At 40.8% G+C, this 23,792-nt stretch overlaps 1 protein-coding gene across 2 annotated transcripts in view; it reads left to right on the top strand.

Annotated features, from left to right (window-relative positions):
* Window positions 1-23,792, top strand: part of ASAP1 (ArfGAP with SH3 domain, ankyrin repeat and PH domain 1) — a 142,394-nt gene that overhangs the window by 18,036 nt on the left and 100,566 nt on the right. Inside the window, exons 2-3 of one of the 2 annotated variants that reach the window (XM_058821412.1) lie at window positions 592-678; window positions 11,259-11,388. In XM_058821412.1, coding sequence (XP_058677395.1) covers window positions 620-678; window positions 11,259-11,388 — 189 coding nt within the window. In that variant the 5' untranslated portion in view covers window positions 592-619. Of the gene's footprint in view, window positions 1-591; window positions 679-10,740; window positions 10,775-11,258; window positions 11,389-23,792 lie in introns of those variants that run through there. The other variant, XM_058821420.1, reaches the window with a different exon arrangement.

Below are 23,792 nucleotides of genomic sequence, written 5' to 3'. Positions count from 1 at the left end.
TAGAAAAACCCGATGAAAAACTGTGAGACCGCTTGTCCATATCCTGCCATGGCTGTCTCCCCACACCCTCCTGCCCTCTCCCACATGCAGGATTATGTCCCGTCAGAACACTTCTTGTTCCCAGTCACTTTATCCTTCAGATCTTATCTCCATCTTCCAAAAAAGATCAGTCTGGTGCATACACCTGACATTGAAATTTCCAGCTTGAATGGTTAGACTGAAGTTATATCAGAAAACCGGGTCTTCTGAAGTGTCAGACAGCTTGGACAGGCAAGTCCTCAGCAGCACTGCACTCAGTGCAGCTGACTGAGTAGTTGCCACATTGAGTTAGATAGAGAGTTTTCTCAGCCAGCTAAATGAAGCTCTCCTCCAGCAATTTTTAACAAGGTGTTCTTTATCAGGGAATTTCTAATGGATCTGTTTACCACAGTGAAACTCATATTATCAAATGCAGCAATCAAATAATGGAAGATAAATTTCCATCTCTGAAGAATTAACACACATTGTTTCAAATTGACTGTTTAAATAAGTGACTTTGTTAGTCCCATAGCTTTGGTCAGTTTTACTTACTTGATCTTTCTCCTCGTCTAGGTAGGTTTCTGGTCGTGACAGATGAGACATGAGATCTTCAGCATCCAGGCTTTCAAGTTTTTCTTCAAGAGATTCACTATGGAATCGGTAAGAAAGATATAAATATAAATATAAATATAACCATAAATATAGTTTAAAAAGTAAAAGTCAGGCCAGATGTTTTATAAATTCTAATACCTGCCAGTAGGTTTTTCCTGCTCAATGCCACTTCAGACTTTACAGTGGGTGTTCCTCAGAAAAAGTCTAACCTATTGCCTTTCAAGGATCAAAAATTCCAATGAATCAGTAAATCTTTACAAAGCATTGGCCACTTGAGCAATTATTGGAACAAACACTAACATTTATTACATAGTTTGCTTTGCTTTCATAGATCTTAAAGCTGGATGAGGGCAGCAGGGTATACAAAGGACATTGTAACTCCTTTCAACTCATCTAGATCTGGTAACTGATGTTGTTTTAACTTTGAAAACAAACAACAAATCTCTCAGATCAGCCTGAAAAATCTATGGCAAGATTTGTGTGAGGGCTTGAAAAGAGGAGGGACTCTCTTCTTTGTGTGATGTAAAGTGCTGAATAGCACACAGTTGTCTAAATATGCTTTTTGTTTATTCAGTCTCTGGATGGTGAGTTCTCTTGTTTTAAAGTTTTCACTCTGTTTCACTGAACCACTAAAAGCTACATTTGGATTGCCTGACTTGAATCACCTACTACAGCAATACTGATGGTTAAGGCTGAAGTTTTCTTTGTACTGGATGCAGGGGCTGGAGCTACCCTGGCACAGGTCACTGCTCCCTGTGACCACAGAGCTGTGTGGGACTTTCATCCTTTCCTCCTCCCTGGGGGAATCAGTTGACCATATTGCAGCCCAGACCAGCCAAGAGGGTGAATCACTGCTGCTGATCTTCCCAAAACTGAATAAATCCTCCTTTGGCGCATTTGCTTTGTCACATGGCTGCACATACTTTTCCTTTTTGGGTCCATGAGGTCTTAAATAAGCAAGAGTTCAGAAGTCAAACAGTTGTATTTAAAAAAAATGGAGCTATTAAGCTGGACATTCCTACTTGATTTTAAAATGGCACTTCCATTTTTATGTCCTACTGCTCCTAGATTTCCTTGAAGGAAATCACAACCGCCAACAAGAAAATAAGTAGTGCTAACACCTCAGAAGTTAATGAAACCAAATTTTCTACAGATCTGTGTCTTGATGAAGCTCCTGAGGAGGTGCAAGCCATCACTGAAACTTTTCCCATGACTGGGACACTTAGGGGAGCCTTCTCCCACACTGATTAACTTGACAAAGAACAAGGTGACAGTGAACCTCTCCCATTCATAAGGACAAGAAACATTTTGTTACCCCGCTCATTTTAATTTTATCACAAAACTTTAAGGAGCTGAAGATTTTTGACATCTTTCCTGCTGCCCTTTCAAATTTTCTGAGATCAGCATTGTTTCAAAAAAAATCCTTAGAGGCAGAACAGATGAGCAGATGGTCACCCTCTACAGTAGTCAATGGAGCGCCAGTTAACTTAGGAAGCTGCAAGCTCAAATTCAGTGGTTAAAAGTAGAAGCAAATGAGTAATTGGCTAAAGGAGCTGCTGTGATCAACCTCTAGACTGAAATTCTGCACTGTTAAATTTCATTTAGCACCATGTGAACACTGGCCCAACAGAAATTTGGTACACACAGCAAGACTAGTTTCCAAAAACTTCCATATGGTTATCCGTCATCCTGGGTTTTGCCAAAACCTTATGACTTCAACATTCAAACATCTACATTAATAAAACCTACAAACCATAATTTTAAATATGAGTAATTTTGCTTGAGCATAAAGGAGACATGCCTCAAATTATTTCAGACCTTACGTATCGTTAAACATTCTGATTTCCTTAATAAAACAAACAAACATGCAAACAAAATAAACACAAACAAAACAAAACCCAAAAGGCATCACTCCTGAATTGAAAATTTCTTATGCTACTTTCAAGTCTAGAGTCTGGCCAAGGGATGCATCCTTGAAAACAGTAGCTTATATAAGGCAAACACAGATGTGCTAATATGTTCAGTGGCTGGAAGAACCTTTTTTTATAACATCCAACATCTGCAGATTTATTTCCAGCCTTTCTCTAATGAGATGCTATTTAGGAAATTATGTGAAATAAAGTATGCTCAGACAACACTATAAGCCAGCACTTAAACTTCAACTGAGTAGGCCCATACACATCTGCAAACTGTGTCTTAGCAAACCTTGCTAATGACTTCTGTTTTTTATCATGGGGGTCTTAGTCCCTCTTTTTCCACAAAGTAATGCTAATAAAACTATAATAAGGAGGGAGGAGTCCTTCACAAACCCAGATCTTTCTGATTTATATTTTCACAGCATTAACAACTAGTAGAAAGAAACCCTTTCATTTACCTGCCAAACCTTTTTGTCTGTCCAAAAAAGTGCTGACAAAATTGTTTGGACTGAGAGTCCTTCTCATCCCTCAGTTACTTTTAGAAACTCTTACAATAAAATATACATTAAAAATACTTAGTTCTGATACAGCAGTATTCAGCTGAAAAAGGCCAGTGTTCTTTCACCTAGAGAAATAAATGTAATTGTCTGCATTCCACAGATAGAGAAATGATGCACACAGAGATCAGTTGCCATGTCAGAGCCATGAGTGGCAGCTCAAGGACATGATCCCAGGTCTACAGAGCCTTTACTTCATTCTCTAACTGCTTCCCAGGTCCATTTTGGTCTGAACCTTCATTTTTTTCTGCAGGCAAAACACTGCACGTTGCCATCAGCATAGATTTAGCATCTTCAGTAGAACCAGAGATGTGCCTGGTAATGACACAGTCATATCGTTTCCAGAGGGAAAGGGAAAATATTGAAATGTTTGTAATGTGGGTTGAGGCTTTATTTCATTCTCTTTTTATTTTGGAGAGCCTGCTATGCCAGCTGCCCTGCAACATGTTCATTTCTGCAGTATCACCCTCTGATTTTAGTCATTGCTATTTCTCATATTAAAAAAAAAATAAAGCATCCAGCTACTATGACTCCTTCTTTGGAAGGACTCTTATTTCTCTCATTTCAATCAGAGTACCCCTTCATGACATTCTGGCTTCATCTTGTCCTTTGAATCCCACTGGAATGACCTGCTCTCCTGCCAACATGTCTGCAGTGTCCTTCCCAACAATGCTTCAAAGATTTGCTCAGTGTCAGGAATGCAAGGACAACCATGCCCAGGTTTCCCTGTGGTGCTCCTCAGCCTCACCAGTGCAGTGATGGTGGGTACTGCAGGAGCACCACCTCCCTCAGGGTCAGCAGTTCCTGCCTGACCATCTCTGTGAGTAATGAGCAGGCTCATATTGGCACTTGGGCAAGGGTTAACATCAAACCTACGAGTGGCTCCACTGACAGATTTCTTATTCATCAGCACTCGTAAGAGTTTGATACCATTGGACTGTCCAAGAACCAGTCCATACAGAAGAATATACTGCTGTGTTTTTATATTCTGTAGATGTTGTAAGAGCTGTGTTTGAACCTGTTGTCTCCTGACACACAGAATCACAGAATCATAAAATATCCTGAGTAGGAAGGGACTCATAACATCACTCAGTTCAACTCCTGTTCTTGCACAGGATCATGCCCAAGAATCCCATGTGCCTGGTAGCATTTCCTAAGTGCTTTTTGAACTCTGTCAGCCTTAGGGATGCGAGCACTTCCCTGGGGAGCCTGTTCCAATGCCCAACCACCCTCTGGGGGAAAAACCTAATATCCAACCTAAACCTCCTCTTACACAAGTTTCAGCCATTCCCTTGGGTCCAGTCTCTGGGCACCAGAAAGAAGAGATCAGTGTCTGCCCCTCCTCTTTGCCTTGTGAGGATGTTGGAGATCACAATGAGGGCTCCACTCAGTCTCCTCCTCTCCAGGCTGAACAGCCCAAGTGACCTCAGCTGCTCCTTGCATGGCTTCTCTTCCAGACCCTTCATATGCATTATTGCACTTCCTATCAACTGAAGTAAGGTTTCTTAAATGAGCATCTCTAACAAAAACCATCTGTGAAATAGAAATACCAAATTCATCACACCTGTAACAAGAAAAGGAGGATCTTTGTCCTTCACCTACTGCCTCTTGCTGCAGGTGAGCATTTTGCTGTTTCATTTTTGGAGAATGCAGAGGTGGCAGGGGAACAGCCCATTGCTTGTTGTTGTTACTGGGAGCCTGGAATGCCATTACGTGTTTGTCTGCTTGACACTTGATCTTGCACGACAAAACCAAAAAACAAAGGCAAAACTGAATCAGCAGATTAGTCAGCTTAATCTTGTGTAACTCAATGCTGCACTTCATTTTCAGTACTGTTATTTTCAGCTGTCCTTTGAGGTGGTTATTTGAGTTTCCTTATCATTCAGCCAAGTTACTTGCCCAGGACATTCATGTAAATAAGATGCAAAATATATAATTCAGCAAAATATTTCTGATGTTCTGACTTAATCTTTTTTCATTTTGTCCACATAGTGTTAAAACCACATGACCTTAATGCTACCAAAATGTCATTTATAAAGAGAACACAATGGGCTCTCTTTTTGCTCTCATTTTAATATTGAAAGAATGTGAAAAGAACCTTCTGTTTAAGCCACTATTGTAAGTGCTAAAAGGTTTCTAAAATAACATGTAGTTTCTGAGACATTCACTATCTCATTTTAAATACCAGATGAAGACAAATGGTGGGAGATGCCAGTATTAAAATTGGAATCAGCTGATTCTTGCATTCAACACAGTCACAGCAGCAGCACAAATTCTTGACAGAGCTCATGCAGTTCATAAGTCACATTAGAAGATATTGTCCCATAAAAAACACAGAATTGCATGTTTGCTGGACCTGGATTTTGGTCTTCTTCATGTTCAGCAGTGTTACATAGGCAAGAAGTTTTCTTTTACTGGAAAGGTACCTATTTGGTCCCAGTAACATAATAATTTCAAAGGTTTGTTTGCAAATGTCAAAGCCAACAGACTTCTTCCTCAAGTAGAAACACTCTGCAGTTTACCATGTACGTTCCCTTCAAGCAAATTAGCACCAGTCACAATGTGTGATGTAGGCTTCAGTGTTTAAAATAGACTTTGCCTTTTCCTGTGAGTACATCATGCACTTGTGTGATATTAAACGTGCAAACATGCTGCAGGTTAGATACGTGGTTGTTACAATTTGTGCAAGGCTGTCAGCCGTCCGACCGTCCTCTGAGAGGACACAGCTCCTGGAGGTGAAACGCCTCCTGACTAAACATTTCCTGCTGAAGTATAAAGTGATGATGTTACTTGTCATTACATAAAAGGGGTGGTTTTGCTTTGCAAAACAAAACTAAGAGAGTTCCATTAACAAAAAAAGTTTACTGAGTTTTAGCACGTGAGATATTCCAAAACCAAAAGCATAACTCATCCTGCTGAGATTCCTGTTGATTTGAAGCTTCCTTTACCCCCTAAGCCCAGCATCTAACTCAAATGAGAAGAGCTGATATTCAGAAATATTTGTGGATATTCTAGTATTATGGCCATAAATTTAAATAAGCCTTTCCCATTAATTTTGTCAGAAGTTATCTGAAAATAAAACTATAAAAATGTAGGAACAGCAATTTACCATGTAGATGTTTTTTCAGGGAACATCAAATCAGCTTTATCAGGTATCAAATGCCATGGATGCCTGATGTCTTACAACTATCTCATAAAGAGAGTTAGGATCAGGAGGAGGATGGGGAGTACTCCTGACTGCTGTGTTTAGCTGAAATAGATGGATCTAACACCAAACCACAAAGATATTCAGGATAGCAGTATAGTAGAGAAACATAGCCTAAGGATATTTTCCTGATGCATTTTAGCACACTACTGTTGCTATTTGCTGCTGAGCTGGTGACACTCTCCATGTTTGTGGAGCTGTTAAGGAGCATAAAAAGAACAACTATATAGTTTACTAAGAAAAGCATGTGCATTTCAATGATTTGATGTTTTAATGAAGCACTACTGTCTGTCATATTATAAAATCAGCACTTTTATCTGCAGTAATCACCAAGATGGAAACCTTGCAAGTCAAGAACTGAGTGTAAACCTGTAAACCTGTATTTGCAAAAAGGCATCATCATGTTAATACTTGAGAATCAAAACCCCCTGAATGTGAGATCCTGCCATGACTACACTGGTAGTAATCAGAAGGATCACTGCACAGAAGGGATGTGCACAGTGATTTCCATTTTCCAGCTAACAACTTTGCTGCCACACTGAGAGGCTGCAAATGGCCCTGGAGGCATCTTGTCTGAGCATGCTTGACAACACACTGGTGCACAGCCAGGGACCCGGGTCAAGCTTGTTTCCAAAAGCAGCAACCACACCTGAGTTTGCATCTGTGAGTTTGCTTCCTATGCAGCAGGGAAGTGTGACCTCAGGGTGGTCCTGGGGCTGCTCTCTGCAGACAGCATAACCACATCCCACAGGAGATTCACCACCAGCTTCAGCCTAGATGAGGTGTTGATACCCTGAAGAGATGGCTTTGCATGACTAAAGCTAGACAGCCACAAACACAGCAGGGACACAAGCTCATCTATCTGGCTCCTTATCTGCAGTGGAAACATAATCTTGCTGTTCTCTATCTCATGGCTGTGTGGTTTCAATAGTTAATTGCATTGATGATGTGAAGAGCTGTGCAAGTGCCATGTAGATCTTCACCTCTGCACATACTGGTCATGCTGCAAAGTTCACAGGGATGAAAACATCATCACCTGTTCACTCCTGCTCAGCTCCTGTGAGTGAACTGATGGCCTCAATCTAAATATAAGCTCTCTAAAATACTATAAAATGAAGAATACTATCATTGCTATTCAGTTTATTGCACAACACCTGTGTCTGCAGCTTGTCATTGCTATGTTCCTTAGCCTCTCCCTGAGCATGGTGACTATCACCAGTACTGCAGAATTACTCTCAGTTTGCTGTAATTAACTCTTCTGTTTGCAATCACAATACAAACCAGGGAATCAAGTGGATTTGTAGACTGAATCACTGGGTGGGATGGCAAGACAGCACAACTACCTGGACTGCAATGCATCAGCAGTAAGGAGTAAGTGATTTCCAGGGCTGCTTGCATGATCCTCACTGGCATTAGCTTGTCCAGGATGGAAAAGATGTATTTCACTTCAGAATACCAAGAGGACTGAGATAAACATAACTTCAATGGCAAACCTTCCATGAGAAAAAGGCTGTGGCACAGCCTCACCCAGGATCTAGCACAGACTAAGACAGGGTTACAGCAGACACTGTGAAACATAACTTTCACATTCTGATGATTATTCTTTGACATTTGTGAAGTGAAACAGTGATTTCAGTTAGTGACAATTTATAGAGAGGTGCATCTTACAAATTTAGAATTGAATCTCAGATACTGATTCAAAACAGGAAACATAGTTAAATCTGAAAATCGCTGAATGCTATTTGAAATACTTACATTATCTGACTAGTTTAAACATTAGCACATTTTACAGGTAGCTTTATGTTTTTATTAAAATCATATTAATTTACTGATCTTGTTTCCATGTGTTTAAATGAAAATAATCCAAGTCCAAAGAGGTCATGCCTATAGGGCTATTTTCTTTACTAACATTTGAATAGGGGAAGGGGAAATGCTGCTTCTAAGCAGCAAAACAGAGCACTGTATTCTCTCTGGCAGAGTAAACAATTTCAGAACAGTCAAAAACAATTTCAGAACAGTCAAAAACAGACCAAAAGGCAGCTATGATCTTCCTTTTTCATTTTTAGGCATTGTGCCATTCTCTTTATTTACCAGTATTCTTCTGTATTCATTCTATTTCTTATATATTTTATATGTCTTTTTAGAAGACAACTTTTTTCCCTGATGAGGAAACACAAAAGTTCAGTTGCACTTTCTGCTCTGCCTTCACTTCTGTCACTCTTCACAGTTTCCCTGGCCGGTCTACTCCCTTTCTTAGCTGAATATGCTCTTCAGTTCTGTAGTTTAAATTTGCACAAAATAGTATCAAAGCAATTATGTCTTTAGCAATATGCTCAGCTTCTGGGGGGATTTATTGGGATAACAGATGAGGTTATTTTACAATCCAGAGATTAATGGTCAAGCTCAATAACTTCAGCCCGAAGAAGAACAATTCAACTCTGATAGTGAGAGCACCCAATTAATTAAACCAGTTTGTCCACCAGTGTGATGGATTTATCCTCACTTGAAATCTGCCAGTGAGGGATCAGGAACCTTCCTAATGTGAACACTGTGGCTGACCTGTGGACCACCAGGAACAGCTGTGTGACAGCCCATGATTGATGTTCAGCAGGAAATTACAGGGGGTGACCACAGAGACCCTGCTGGGCCCTCGGGCCGTATCCCTCACCCATCCAGTTTCCAAGCAGGCTAGGCCAAAACAGCTCTTTTGGATTTTACCAACAGCTCTTCCCTGGCCCAACCCCCCAGCCAGTTCTTTACTCTCCTTTCCATGCTGCTTTTGATGCCACCAGCCATTTTTATCTTCTTGGTCTCTCTTCCTCCTCCACTGCTCCGATGAACACAATCATCAACTGATTTTCTTCCTACCTCTCCCGCTGCTTCTTCAGCCCTTCATTTTTTTTTGCCCAAATCCATTTTTCACTGTAACTCCCACACAGTTCTTTTCTTGGCTTCCTCCTCCTCTTGCCTACTCTACCTTTCAGAGTCTCATGACGTTTAACAATCATCTGTACGAGCTCAGAGCCTTTGTGCCAGAAAGCTGCATCACGTGAAGCAGCAGCAGCAGCAGCAATCACATGGCCACATGGAGGGCTTCTACTAAGGCAATGAAATACAGAAACATGTTCTGGCAGGACCACTGCTCAGGAGTATTGGTCATATTTTTGCTGACAGAACTGCATAGAAGTAATTTTTTTACGAGTATACTCAAATCAGGCATCTCCTTTTTATCCTTACTCAGGCATTGCAGTTTTTAGTTGATACTGTAAACTATTTTTGAGTTGCACAGGCATTTTATTAGAATTACATGCAAAACCATGTACAAGCCTAACCACATTGTAATATGGCAGGTACTTATGCAGAGAACATAAAATCTTTTGAAATGGATACAGCCACATAATATTGCTCATTCTCAATTGTTCAGATTTGAGAATATTTACCATTCCTGAATGGCCCAGCTTGTGTGGAGAGAATCCCAAATATAAGGAGGAGGAAATCACACAGTAAGGCTAAATAAATCACACTGATGCAGCAGATGACCACAATTACTTGAGCCTCCTGAGACTTAGCCTTCTTTAGAAATGAACATATGGGACCTCAAACCTAAGCTTTAAGGAAAAAAAAAAAAAACCAAAAAAAAAGGGGTCTGTCTGTCTGTCAGTTCCCTGAGCTACGTGATACAACAATGGATAAAGGAGATGTTAACTATTCAGAAATACTGTTTGTGAGCGGACACAGAGCTGTGAGCCCGCGGTTCAGGTTCGGGCCAGCGCTGCTCCGGGGCACCGCGCTGGGCTGCGCGACCCGGCCACGGCAGCACTGAGACAGCTCTGCTCCGGCACAGAGCTTGTAACGCAAAATCGGCAATAGCAACTTCAAGGGCTTCTCTAAATCATAGCAGGACTTCTTAAAAATTAACTAAGACTAAGGAGCGTAAAAACCTATGCAGTCAAGGCTGCCGAGAGGGGTGGCAACCTCGGCTGCACGAATCCTCGGCTGTACATCCCCGGCGGATAGGCTCCGACCGCCCGTGACGGACTCACGGAAGGGAAATAAAGAAACACGAGAGGCTCCGACTCGCCCTGGGGGTTCCCTGGAGAGGGAGCGGAGCCGCAGCCCGAGGAGGGCAGGGTCTCTCCCCGGTGCCAGAGGCACGGGAAGCTCATTCTCCCGCTTAGGGACAGTACCGCAGCGCAGCATCCCCCGACCTTGTCGGCTCCCACCAAAAACCCCTTTTTTATGATAAGAAAACGAAAGAGTGGCAGCCTCCCCCCCTCAGAAACCGCGGGGCCGGGGGAGGGGAGCGCCGGCCGCGCCTGCGCGGAGCTGCTTCCTCGTTGTCGCGCGTAGCGGCGGCGGGCGGCGCGTGCCCGTGAGCGGTGCCCGTCAGCGCGGCCCCGCGGCCCCGCCGCGCCCGGCCCGGCCCCGCCTCCCCCGCCCGGGGGGCGCAGCGCGAGCCCGCACAAGTCAGTGCTCGACGCGGGCGGGAGCAGCGGCCGGGCCGGGGGGCGTGGGGGGATCGGCGCGGGTGGGGAAAGGGGCTGAGCCCGGCGCGGTCGCCGCTCCCCTCCCGCCGCCCTCCCCGCAGCGCCGCGGCGGGGCCGAGCTGGGCTGCTCGGAGGCGGCCGCGGGAGCGCTCCCCACCGGCGGGGCCGAGCGAGGGGCGCCGTGCGGGGGCCTCTCCCCCTTCACCTCCTGCCCGGAGGAGGAGGGGGCGGCCGGGGAGAGGCTGGATGTAGAGGGCGAAGCTTCAGCCTCCCTCTGCGGCTCCGGTGCTTTGATGCTGCGGGTCTCTGCTGGCTGTTAACATCTTCTTCCCTCTCCTTTTTTTTTTTTTTTTTTTTTTTTTCGTTTTCTTATTTTTTTCCCCCACCTTTCCCCTCGAAACTTGGCTGCTTCTCTCTTCGGATCTGTGTGCCCGGCTTCTCCTGGGCTTTACCGGTGGGGCAGGATCATGCCGGACCAGATCACCGTGTCGGAGTTCATCGCCGAGACCACAGAGGATTACAACTCCCCGACCACCTCCAGCTTCACCACCCGCTTGCAGAACTGCAGGAACACGGTCACGCTGCTGGAAGAGGTAAATCGTCCACACCCCAAACCCTATCCCCTCGTTTTTATCATTTTCCCTCTTTTTTGTTCCTTTTTATTAATTTTTTTTCTGTACGCCTTTGAGAGAGCATCAGGGACGGGGCAGCACCACCCGCCCAAATCCACAGGAGCCAGAGGCGTTGGTATGCATGTAATCTGCTCTTTTAATTGTGGGACTTTGCCCTTGTGTTGAGCTAGTTACAGAAAGCTTTCCTGCTCTGGCGTCTCAAAGATTAGCGCGTAAAGCAGTTGTCTGAACTTATATGTTGCTGTGGTACTTCTTGGTGTTTTCAGTGTTGTCAGTTGTTGCAGTAGAAAAAAATGCGTGAATGTTGGGATTTTCAGAGGGAAGATGAAGGGTGAGTTTTGTTTGAGAGCATTAGTAGAGGTTTTCCCCAGCCACTCATTACATCAAGTAAGCACAGAACTCTGACTGCAGAAATCTGCCAAGGGAGACTTGGTTTAAGAAATGAGGTAAGGATGAAGAGATGAATGTGGAGTGAAGGAAATAATATGAAAACAGAATTGGTGGAAGGAGAGAAGCAAAATAATGCAGCAGAAGAGATTGTATGGTCTCAGCACTTCAACCTTGAAGCCTCAGTGCCGGGGTTTTTCATGCTTGTTATGAGCGTCATTTAAATGTTCACCCTGCTCTGCTGTCAAGAAATAGGAGCATGAAAATGGGTAAACTTCCAGAGCTGGTTTCCAAGGAATATCAGTCCACTGCTTCCTATTTGAGGTTTCAGAGTGATTTCCTATGTACTAGGTCAGTGGTTATGAGGAAATGTCTTCCAAATGACTTTAAAAGAAGACAGTGTACAGCTCTTCTCTTGCCTTTTGCTTGTTTGAAGGTCCAAGCATGATGCCACTGAAAGAAGACAGATTTTTGCTATTGTTGCAGAGGTTGCAGTTAGTTGTTGGTTTGGATTATACACTTAGTTCATCAAGTATTTGTCGATTCTTCAGGAGCCAGCCCGTATCTAGGAGATGGATTTAATAGAGTCTTTTAGTTCTGCTGAATGTGTTGGCATGAGCAAAACATTTGGTATGCAAGGAAAGAGTATTAATTATTTAATTATGGTTTTTGCTTGATAGTCTTGGGTATGGAAATATGATGCTGCAGGATTCAGATCAGTTGAAGTTTTAATAGAAAAACTGTCTATGTTCAGAACTGTAACAGCGCTGTTGTCTGGGGCAATTGATGACAGTGATTGTAAGTTCGCATTTAGAATTATCTATTTTATCTTTATTATGTAACCTAGATTAACATCTGTAACTTTTCCATAATTGTAACTGGTTTGGTTTTTCTTTTCTCTTGTAACTAAGCCATGGCCACTGATAGATTTCTCAAGAATCAACCTGTTAGGTTAGTGTTTGACAGAATTGCTGCCCCCTGTTCTTAACTATGTGGAATAGGTACAGACATTGATATGCTTATTAGTACACTTGACAGCATGCACAGAGTTAAATAATACATATTTTGTCATCACTGGCAACTTACTTCTAGGGTAAGAATACAGTGTAATGCTTTCATGGTTTGGGAGATACATCAGTGCAGGTTGAATGTGATAATGCCTTTCCAAAAAGAAACAAAATATATCAGATAAATACACAGTGTTCTGCACTATTTGTGTGGACTGTGTGTATTTTAGAAATTTTTATGTTGGATTTGACTGTAAATTGGGGAATAAAGAATGGTGGGTACTTCTGTTGCTTGTGTTGCTCTTCTTTGAATTTCTTTTGTTTGTATAACTGTTTTATGTGCCCTATTTGAGCTGATTGCAGTTTAAACTGGACTTGTTTTGCATTATTTTTTATTATCTGTAAATACAAAAAAGCTTTATTTGGTGGGAAACAAGATTTAAACAGGCTCTACCGTAACGTGCAAAAAATCTGCAACTCTCCCAAATTTATAGTTAATAATTTGCATGCGGACATACAGTCAGGATGTTGCTACCAAAAGGCTCCTTTGGAGTCTTTGTGCATGCAAGCTCCAATTACAGTGAAGACACAGTTTTGCTGCTGCTGCTTTCGAGCTGGGCTGGTTTCTCTACACCTGCTTACCTAAAGCAGTGAGTTCTGTGAAACACGGGATTAAAACCAGTGGTTGAAGTGGGTGTTCTGCAGCTCCTGCTGCTGTTGTTGATGTGTTGTGAGTGACCTAAGAACGCCTCACGCAGCTCCTGAACTTCAGTGGTGAGCGTGCTGTGTTAAGGCGAAGGGGATGGTTCCCTCCTTGCAGCTGTTTGGTTTTTAACTGGATGTTGCATCTGGACTCGTGCAGGCAGTGGCAGGCTCCGTGCTGTTATGGCGCTGCTGCCTGGAGGAGCTGAGGTTGTTTTACACCTAATTTATTTCAGCACAACCTGCACCTACCTCTGCAACTGTAAACTAGTTTGTGGATTAACTAATTATTTTCTGTATTCTAAGCAACCTTGCAAACTGGGACTGTTTTCTGAACAGAAATGCAAGGGAAATTAAACAGATTTAATGAAAGTTAGCTCTGTTTTCCAGCTTCTGAGTCCAGTGTAGTTCCTGCTGTAGCTCAGACCAGTAGCTAGATAAGAAAAACCTTTTCATAAAGAATGTGATGAAAGAAAAGTGGTTTTGTGTGGATGTCATTACCTGGTTCTGTGAAGTTATTAAAAAATTGTGAACTTACTGTTCCTGCATCACAACTAACAAGTTCTCTGAAATAATAAGAGGTGATGGACTCATTTTCTGATTTTCTCACTTGATTGTCCATCAGTAGAGGGGCAGTGTGTTCAGATGGGTGAATTGCTACATATTATCTCCTAGTTACCACTCTTTTTCCTATTTAATTCATTTTCAGAGGAGATTTTGGATCCAGTTATATGCAATTTTGGAACAAGTTTCAACTGAAAAATCAGAGCAGACATGTTTACTGATTCTGATGAGTTTGCATTCAGTAAGTTTTCAGTGGAAGGCCTAACAAAGCACAAAGGCATACCTCACAAAATGAGAACCATGGGAGTGCTCCTCCAAAGGACTTCGCTGTTCTCAACTTATTAAAGCGACAGACAAAACAAAAGAAAATCTTCCACCCAAACTTTATTTAAATCTGCCATAATATTAATCAAAGACAGTAGAAAGAACATGCTACTCTATAGCAGTTTATTGAATAGGAAGGTTTAATGCTATATTGTTTAAAACTACTGAAATTTATGAAGATTTTCTCTCCTTTCAAGAGACCAAGCTTTGATTTTTATCATCCAGACACACCAAAATAAAAAAAAAAAACCCTGCCATATTTCTAGCCAGGCTTAGGCCTCTTTAACAGTAGTTAACAAAAGCTGCAAGATTGTTTTATAATATATTTTTTTTAGAGCATGAGTGTTATGTAATTGCCTCCAAGTAAACACACATTTTCAAGATCATTCTATTGCTAAAATAATAGGGTTTTTTCTCAAACTCATAGAGGGAGAAACAACCATTATATTGTACTATAGGTCGAATTTGAGAGAATTTGCAATCTGTACTCCTTTCTGTTGATTTCTTCAGCATGATCTGACATTCATGTAAAAAATATATTTTTAACATATTTCTGCATGCAGGTGGGAGGTTTCTTTTGTAATGCAACACCTTTGCTCTTTAGAAAGGCTGAGAGAGTTGGAGTTTTCAGGCTCTAGAAGAGAAGGCTCTGGGAAGCCCTTAGAGCAGCCTCCCAGGGCCTAAAGGCTGAGAGAGTTGGAGAGGGACATTATACAAGGGTGGGGAGTGTCAGGACAGGAGGGAATGGCTTTAAATTTAATTAGATATAGGGAACAAATTCTTTACTGTGAGAGTGGTGAGACAGTGGCACAGGCTGCCCAGAGGAGCTGTGGGTGCCCCATCCCTGGCAGTGCTCAAGGCCAGGCTGGATGGGACCTGGAGCAGTGTGGTCCAGGGCAAGGTGTCCCTGCCCATGGCAGGGGGTCCAGCTTGGTGCTCTTTAAGATCTCTTCTGACCCAAACTATTATAAGAATCTGTAATGATCATATGAAGAGGGAATTATTGCATATGTAAATGGATGGCTAATTACTTTTTTTAAGTAAAAAGCCTAAATGGTAAATACAGACAGATCACTGATACAGTCTCTTAAAATACAGCCTCTGCTTTGTTTTGACCAGACATGCTTTTGTATCCACAGAAGCTCCATGATTTGTGTTACTCAAATAGATTTTGAAAAGTTGATTTTAATCATTGAGTTAATATTACTTTGTGAGCTAGCTGGAATTTTTAGAGAATGATGACATCTGTTCTGAGAAGAAGTAGTGCACATGTGGGATCACCACAAGACTGTCTTGATTATCATTCTGCTGTGTCCCAGCTCCAGCTGAAAGGACATCTTTGCACTCAAGGGATAGCTCAGTTATCATGACCAGGCAGTTCTGAGTCTTTCTCTTAAAGTAGCAGATGTTGTGCAGGACTGTCTGGAGACAGAGATTAAGCTTAAATATTTAAATTCTCTTTAGTCAGGCTGGTAGATATGAAGGGACAGCTAGAAGCTGATGATAAAATAAAGAACAGCTTCAGTTGGGATGATGCTGATTTTGCAGTTTAATGCCTGTTTTGCTGTTGTTCTTCTCTAATACTTGAACATCTTAAATGATTAATATTATTTCTTTCTTTCTTTTTCACTTGAGTGAGAAGCTGAAACTCAAAATGTGTTTTCTGACAATTAGATTGGCTGCAGATACGTTTGCATTTTGCTTTCAGGTTTTGGTTTTGTTATGTTTTGGTTTTTAATTAAAAAAAACCCCAAACCAACACTATTCCTGCAATGATTGTTGCTCATTTTGTTTCTCACAGTGCTGATCTGCCTGAGCACAGCAGTCTGTCAGTCTGGGCTGGTCCTATAACAGATGTGTGCATATACATCACTAAAGAATGACTGTCTGGCTCCTGCTCAGCCTTATACACATTTTGTTGTTCTTGGTGCAAGTCTGGTGTAAACTAAAAAAGCTTGAAAGGAGAAGATTTCTCATGTTTTTCTTCATGTCATGGATACATCTCTAAGATTAGAGATGGGAAAAGGGAAAGTATGGGGTTGTTACTTTTTTTGCTTTGCCTTTTAAAAACTTTTTCTTTCATAATGTGTTGTGTATGAATCATTTTCACAGTTTCCCATATGTATCTTTCCCTGTGGGCTTCAGTTTATGCATTTATTTATTATTCTACTGTGAGGAGGGACTTTTGGCATGAGGATGAGGGGACAGCATTTTTCCTCCTTATAATTTTGTTGAAACTTGTGTAGCACTGAAACTGCCATAACATCAGATCTTCTGTGGTGATTTCATACATTTTTCCACCCCAACATCCTTCTCCAGTGACAGAGTGTTCTATCAAGGGAGGCAGGTGAAACCATGCATGAGAACAGGAGCATTTCCATTCTGTAGCAACTTCTGCTGGTTGTTTTTGACATAGACTTTGTATAGACTTTGTTCATTACCCTGGGCTGTGATAATGAGTAGGATCTATTTTGTGTGTGTGTGTGTCAAGAGAAATAAATAAATAATAGAAAAAATTTCTATCACTTAATTACTTTTGAAGCATCACTTCTATATAATTGCAACAAATAAATTGTAACATCCTACTCTTTGCATTTCTCCATTTTTAAATTAAAATATGTTTTTATTTTTAGGAGGTGAATCCAGGGAGCTCCAGCAGCATTAGACTTAAACTCAGCTCTTCCTAATCTTGTAAATTATTACTTATGGCAGTTAGAAGCAGTCTTGCATCATAGAGAGCTTTGTACTTCAGAGCTGTTTTTTTATGTAACAGACCACAAGCAATCTTCAGTTTTTGAGGAAATAGGCTTTTGATAGCAAACTGTCCTAAAAATAACGGATAAGAAAAATTTATTTGTGTAGATAATAAAAGTCAGGATAATTATTGCTGCTTTTGCAATGAATGACAAATTGCAACAGAGATGTAAAGATGGGCATGTGAGCATTCTGAAATACAGAGGCCGCAGTGAGAGCACATGGGTGACTCCCAATCACAGCACTGAAAATGTGATACAGATGGAGTTGACAGCAGTGTATTGTATTTAAAATGCAGCTGAGGATGCTTTTATATTTGCATGCTACAGTATTTATTCATTTAGTGTGTAATCAGTTTTACCCTTCATTTGATAGCAGTCAAAGCATTCGTCTGTAATAAGCAGGCAATCTCCTTTTACTTAAATGTGACTGATGTTAGGAAAAATAAGAAACACTCTCTAGTAGCTCAAAGTTTCAGTCATGGCAGATGAATTAGCTTTGCCTTTTGAGAATTTGTATTCATTTTAGGCATATTTATGAAAGTACTTAGTGCATTTGGTACCTCATATGTTTTTTCGGGAAGTATTGCTTCTTGTTTTGAACTCCCAACAGGCTTCTTCATGTTTACCCATCAGTTAGGAAGCTGTGAAAGTGCTCTTTGGTGCACTCTGTTCAGTATGCTGTGCAGATAAATCCTGACAGAGTGTGTACCATGTAGTCATGGGAACTTGGCCCTGATGGAGGGGAGACACTTAAAGTGACACGACTTGAAGCTGAGTTTAATGTTTAGGTTTGAGTCCTGTGGAGACACCTTCCGTAGTTAAAAAGCAATAAAAAAGTGCTTTGAAGAAAACAGAGAGGGGGAAACAGCCCACAAAGCCATGTTTGTATTTCAGCAGGGTGTCACTGAAGGACTGCACGTGAATGATTCAGAACAGAATGAGATTGGTTGATTTAATTTCCAGTATGTTTCTTACTACAAAGAGTAAAACTCAATTTTCATAACTGTCTTTATGATTTGTAACAATATGAATAAAGATGGCTTTTAATAATTTTAAACAGCAGATGTGAAGCAAATTTACAGAGGATAATTGTAAGAAAGATCACAGCATCTCATTTTGAATGGAATAGTGCCTTGCAATAAAACCATTAGGCAGAATCAAGCTGAGCATGCTAATTATCAGTATTGTTTCAAGTGCAAAGGTAGGCAATATAAGCATGTTCTAAAAAAAGGACTCTCAGCTAATAGAGTTTTTACATCTCATGGAAAACTTTTCAGAGTCCAGTTAGTAGTATATTTTGGTACTTAGAGACTGTTCAGCCAGGTTTGTTTGATACTGGCTAAGAGGTCTAAAGTTTATTGGTGAGTACAAAGGAAAAGCCCTGAGATAATGGCATGAGTTTCCTTTCCTGAAGGAGTGCAGCTGGAAGTCCATTCCCTGCTGAGAAGTGCAACAAACAGTTATTTTATATTTCTAAAGAGAGAGTGTTGATCTGTGTTATTTATCTATAGCTATATGTAATGGGTTGTAAATATTGCTATCAGTGGGCTAATACTGAGCTTTTGTATAAGCATTGTGACAAGTAGGATTTTGGATTACAGTGGGCTTGATTGTGGTGATTATGGATCCTTTAATGATCCTGTGAAAAAGCAACAAAATGTAAGGATTTCATTTCCCCCTTTATACACATAGATGTGCATGTGGGTACACGTGGCCTTCTTGTCTCTTTTAGTCAGTGGTGAAAAGAGAGGCCTGAAGTTGTGTTGTTGCTGTGGTTAAACTGGAAAGTGAATGCTTTTTCTTTCTTCTAAATAGCCATCTCTATCTTGACCTTTCTTGTTTTATCCTTCTTGTTACATTTCTTAACAGAAGAAATATAAAACTTTTTCTGATGCAGAAATAGAAACTTACAATGCCAGTGGAGTCTTTTATTTCTTGGTTTTGTCCTGGTTAAGAGCTAAAAATCAGTATGGTGCTGGAGGTAACTTGTGCTAAACAAGAGTCTGTAGGACTGTCAGACCTTAGGCATGGTGTGCTCTGGGAGCCTTCTGTCCCAGCTGTGAGAGATGGACCAGGTCAGGGATCTGCAGGGTGGGTGGGACATGGCCTGGGTGGCCAACCCAGAGTGGGGGGACCAATGAAGCCAAGTCCAGCTGGCCTCAGGTTGCAAGTGGCACCAGTGCCTTCCAGGATCAGTTTTGGAATTAGAGCCATTTGGTATCTTTTAATTGGGTGGATGGTGGGCTTGAGTGTGATCTCATCAGGTTTATTTGGACCGTACCAAGTTGTTCAATCTGCTGGCAGCAGTCACCCTTCAGTGGGACCTGGAGAAGTGGCCTGACACAGGAGGAGCCTTGTGTGACTCATTGAGGAGAAATATGAAATCCTGCCCCAGGGAGGGATGGAGCTGCCATGTGCAGCAGTACAGGCTGGCCATAGGACAGTTTTCTGAGGAAGAACCTTGGACCCAGGTGGATGAGCTGTTGAGTGTGGCTTCACAGTGACAAAGGCCAGCCACGTACTGGGCTGTGTTAGTAAAGTTGCAGCCAGAAGATAGTGGTTCTTCCCCCTGTCAGGAGCTGTGAGACCACATCTAAAGTACTGTGTTTGGGGTTCACCAATACATGAAAGAAGTTATAGACTGCCACAAGTCCAAGTGAGGGTCACCAAGGTGATGAAGGGCCTAGAGCACATCACTTAATGAGGGAAAACCAGACTTCTTCAGCCTTAGACAAGAGACTGAGGGAAGGTCATATTGATTTCTCAAATGTGTAGTATATGTAAAGGCAGAAAACTGATAGAGTAGAAATTCTGATTGCTTTTGAGAAAGTTTTGAGGGGGTGTATTTGTGGTTTTCTATTATTATTATTTTGGGGGCTTGTTTGTTTTGAACCATGAATCTGGGGAACTAGTGCTCAGAGAGAATGTGAAACCTTGTTCTCAGAGACATTCAAAACTCCACTTGACTGTAGAAGTAGGCTCCTTAAAATTGTTTGGACTGCATGATTTAATCTTTTAGAACATAAGGAGGCAAAGTAAAGTGGTTGTTTAGTTTCATGAATGTGTTTTTGTGTTTTCAGGTAGGAGTTTACAGTGAGCTTATTCTTGGAAAAGCAGCACATTTAAACCTAATAAAACCAGTGTAAGAAAATTGATATTTGTTTTCTTTCAGTGGGAGACTGCTTTAATAGAGAAAATGGGATACTACTCACACCTCTGCAAAAGTGTAGTTGAAAAGCTTATTAAATTTGGGGCTTTGTGTGATTTTTAGGAATAGTTTGAATAGTTATTGAATGTTGGCAAGTTATGTAATTCTTTTTAAATGACCAATCTGTACTTCTAGAAAGCTAATTTATTCTGTAAAGTTATAACTATATTACAGCTGAACTATGTCTCTGCTGGGTTAATTTTTATTATTAAATTTTCTTTGTAGGAACGTGATTTGAATTTTGAATTCTAGTGCTCCCACCTTGAATTTATAATAATAATTTTCTTTCTTCTTGTAATATATTTTACTTTTCAGGTAAATTATCTTTTGATTTTTTTTTATTCTCAAAGCAAGAATTTTGGACTATAGAGGGAAATATACCTGAAGAAATGTCCTTAATATAAAACTTAGTTTTTCTGGAGTGCTACAGAAAATATTTACTAGGGATGGGGGAGGCAGGAAAGAATAAAATATAGCAGGTTTTGTTTGTTGGGAGAGTTGTGTCTTCTTGTGAGACTGCACTAGGATTTAGATATCCAATTTTGATTAGGTTTTAAAAACCTCATTTTCTAAAATCATAGAATATAGGGATTTTTTTCCTAATGGCTAATCTAAACCGACTGTATTTCAGTTTAGAGCCATTCCCCCTTGTCTTATCACTACATGCTCTTGTTGGAAAAAGTCTCCAGCTCTGTTGTAGCCTCCTATAGGTACTGGAAGGTGCTATAAGGTTCTCCTGGAGCCTTTTCTTCTCCAGACTTAACAAGGCCAGTGCCCTCAGATTGCTTTCACAGGAGAGTGCTCCAACCCACACTTTTCTTTGTGCAGCCAAGGGTACAATTGGCAGCTGCACATTGCTGGCTCACGTCTTATTTTTTTTTTTTTTTTTTTTTTTTTTTTTTTTTTTTTTTTTTGACAACCAGAGTCCTCAAGGCCTTCTTGACACTGCTTCTCTCAATCCATTCATCCCCCAGCCTTTTGATAGAGGGATTTACCTGGACCCAGGTTCAGGAAGTTGAGCCATCGATTCAAACACTTTGGATGTGGTCACTGAGCCAATTGCTTGTCATCCAGCCTGTATCCATCAAACCTGTGTCTCCCTGATGAGTGACAAGGATGTTGTGTGTGACCATGTCCTAGGCCTTAGAGAAGTCAAGGCTGGTGGCATAAAAAACACATGACAATCAAACTACAAGAATGCAATGCTCATGCCAAACAAACAAAACCATTCTAATTAATACTTGTACATGTCAGTGTCATAGGCTTGAAAGTAGTTGAGATGTTCTCTGCAGTGTGTAGTGAGGTAATGAAGAGAGCTGTTAGAAAAATGTAAGGGTGACGTTAAAAGCTTAGGATGCTTTCGTTCAGTGATGACAGAGTGCCTGTTTGCAACCTTCAGAAACTGTTTGTTAATTGTCAGTTTATGAAACTGTTGAATTTTAATAAAGTTAAATGATGCCAGGATGAGTATAACAGAATGTGAAAATTGTGCCACACTGTGTCACATTGTCAGTAAGCAGGACCATGATGGTCCATCCCTGTGTTGTTAATAATGTAATATACAATGGTGATGGTGTTTGTGAAACCAGTGGGAATGGAGGACTTTTAACTAAGAATTCCTAAGGAGGTATCTTAAATCTAAGATACTTGGATGCTGTTGGTTGTGTTTTGGCTCTGTATTTTTCTTGCCTCACTAAGTGCCAAAGTTATGGGGAAAATTGTTAAATGAAGAGTGATGATGCTAAGACGATGCAAGTGGGATATCCTGACTATGTCTGCTGTCCAATCTCTTATCTTGGAAAAGTATTTATATTATCTGTGTTAGTCATGAAGTTGAAATGTATTAAAACAGACAATGAGTTTATAGCAGACAAGAATTTATAACTAACTAGAAATAGAAAGTTGAATGAAGTTGCCTTAAATGTTTTGACAAAGCTGTTTGTTTTTACTGTAAAACTGGCCTCACACACTACATTTTCCAAACCTTATAAATGGTGCCTTGATTTCTTTTGCAAATTGTTCTTCATATGAGACTTTGCCAAAATTAAACTTTTATTATTTGATTTGGGGAAAGCTACTTGGGCAAAATAATAAAATTTTGATTCTTTTGCAAGGCAGATGGAGATATATATAGTTTAGTTTTCTAGTATATTGTTATGGCTGCAGCACTTAAAATGGTATAATTTTTAGGGGATGTTTTGTGGTGGTTTTTTTTTTTTGTTGCCCCTTTGGTTAGTTGTGGTTTTTCTTCCCCCACCTCTAGTCTCTTTCAGGGAGGGATGAAAGAAGCCTAAAGAGACTCTTTGATGTTAAGACCTCCTTAAATTATTTTTCACTGTTATGATACCAGAACTGTCTGCTGACAGATTTGGAAAAAATGGTGTTATTCCTTAGGTGATGTGATTCAGGCATACAGAGAAGTAAAATCTTTTGGAGTGGGGTCACTTGCAGAAGCCCAAGTGCCCAAATATTGTCTGCTCACTAGTACAGTTATAAGGGAAGAGATGCTAGATCTCTCTGAATCTTCCTTTTTAAAAATGTTTATTATCCTCTGGTGGCAGTTTTGTTGCCAAGCTTTCACAGGAAGTGCTTGGAAGGAGACCTTGTTTAAACTGGCAGAGAAAACATGAGAAGAAATGCCCTTTTTTCTTTGCTGACAGTTTGCAGGTTTAATGAAGCTCTTTGCTGCTGACTTAAACCCTCGGATTCACTTCCTGCCCTTCCCTGTCTCCCCATTTCATTTGAAGTGCTCCATATGCTTCCTTGCTTGCTTTTTTCCACGTCTAGGACAGGTTTTTCAATTTTTTTTCATGTGTTAAAACAGCTGTAATGGTGTTGCTTTACTTCAGCAAAGCCTGCTCTGTTTGCTGAACTCATGTGCAGTTTAGTACAGCTTCCTGTTTTTCTCACCCTATTTAATTAGGCAACAAGTTGCAGCAAAGCAGCTTCCTTTAAAATGAACCAGTGAATATTGTGCATATTGTAAATATGAAAGCAATTCATGTCTCTTTGAATCTTAAAAATCATGGATATTTTTCCATAGCTTTAATGTTTATGTGGAAGGCCAAACCTGGTTGCATACAAAGCAGTTTTCTCCCTTTCTGTGTATTCCTTTTCAATTTGATTTTATTTACTTTTTGTTCTCTATTGCTGCCATTTGATGGTAACAATAAAGAGCTGTCCTGCCTTGTTTTTTTCTGTCATGATCTCAATTGCTTCATGACATATAACTTGTGCCTGCAAGTAATGGTGCTACTTCATTGGGTCCAGATGAGTGTATGCCATTAGATAACTCCTCAATAAAGTTGACAAGTACTTATTAAAACTGTCTCATTTGTCTTGCAGTGAGCAAGGTATAGTGTGATTGTTCTTATAGCAATGCAGCTGTGTCTTTGAAACACTCCCTGTGTGTTCCCT

Source organism: Ammospiza caudacuta, chromosome 1 (genome assembly GCF_027887145.1).
Source record: "Ammospiza caudacuta isolate bAmmCau1 chromosome 1, bAmmCau1.pri, whole genome shotgun sequence".
Classification (NCBI taxonomy): domain Eukaryota; kingdom Metazoa; phylum Chordata; class Aves; order Passeriformes; family Passerellidae; genus Ammospiza; species Ammospiza caudacuta.
Note: the sequence above shows the minus strand (reverse complement) of the source record. Positions and strands in the feature narration are given on the sequence as shown.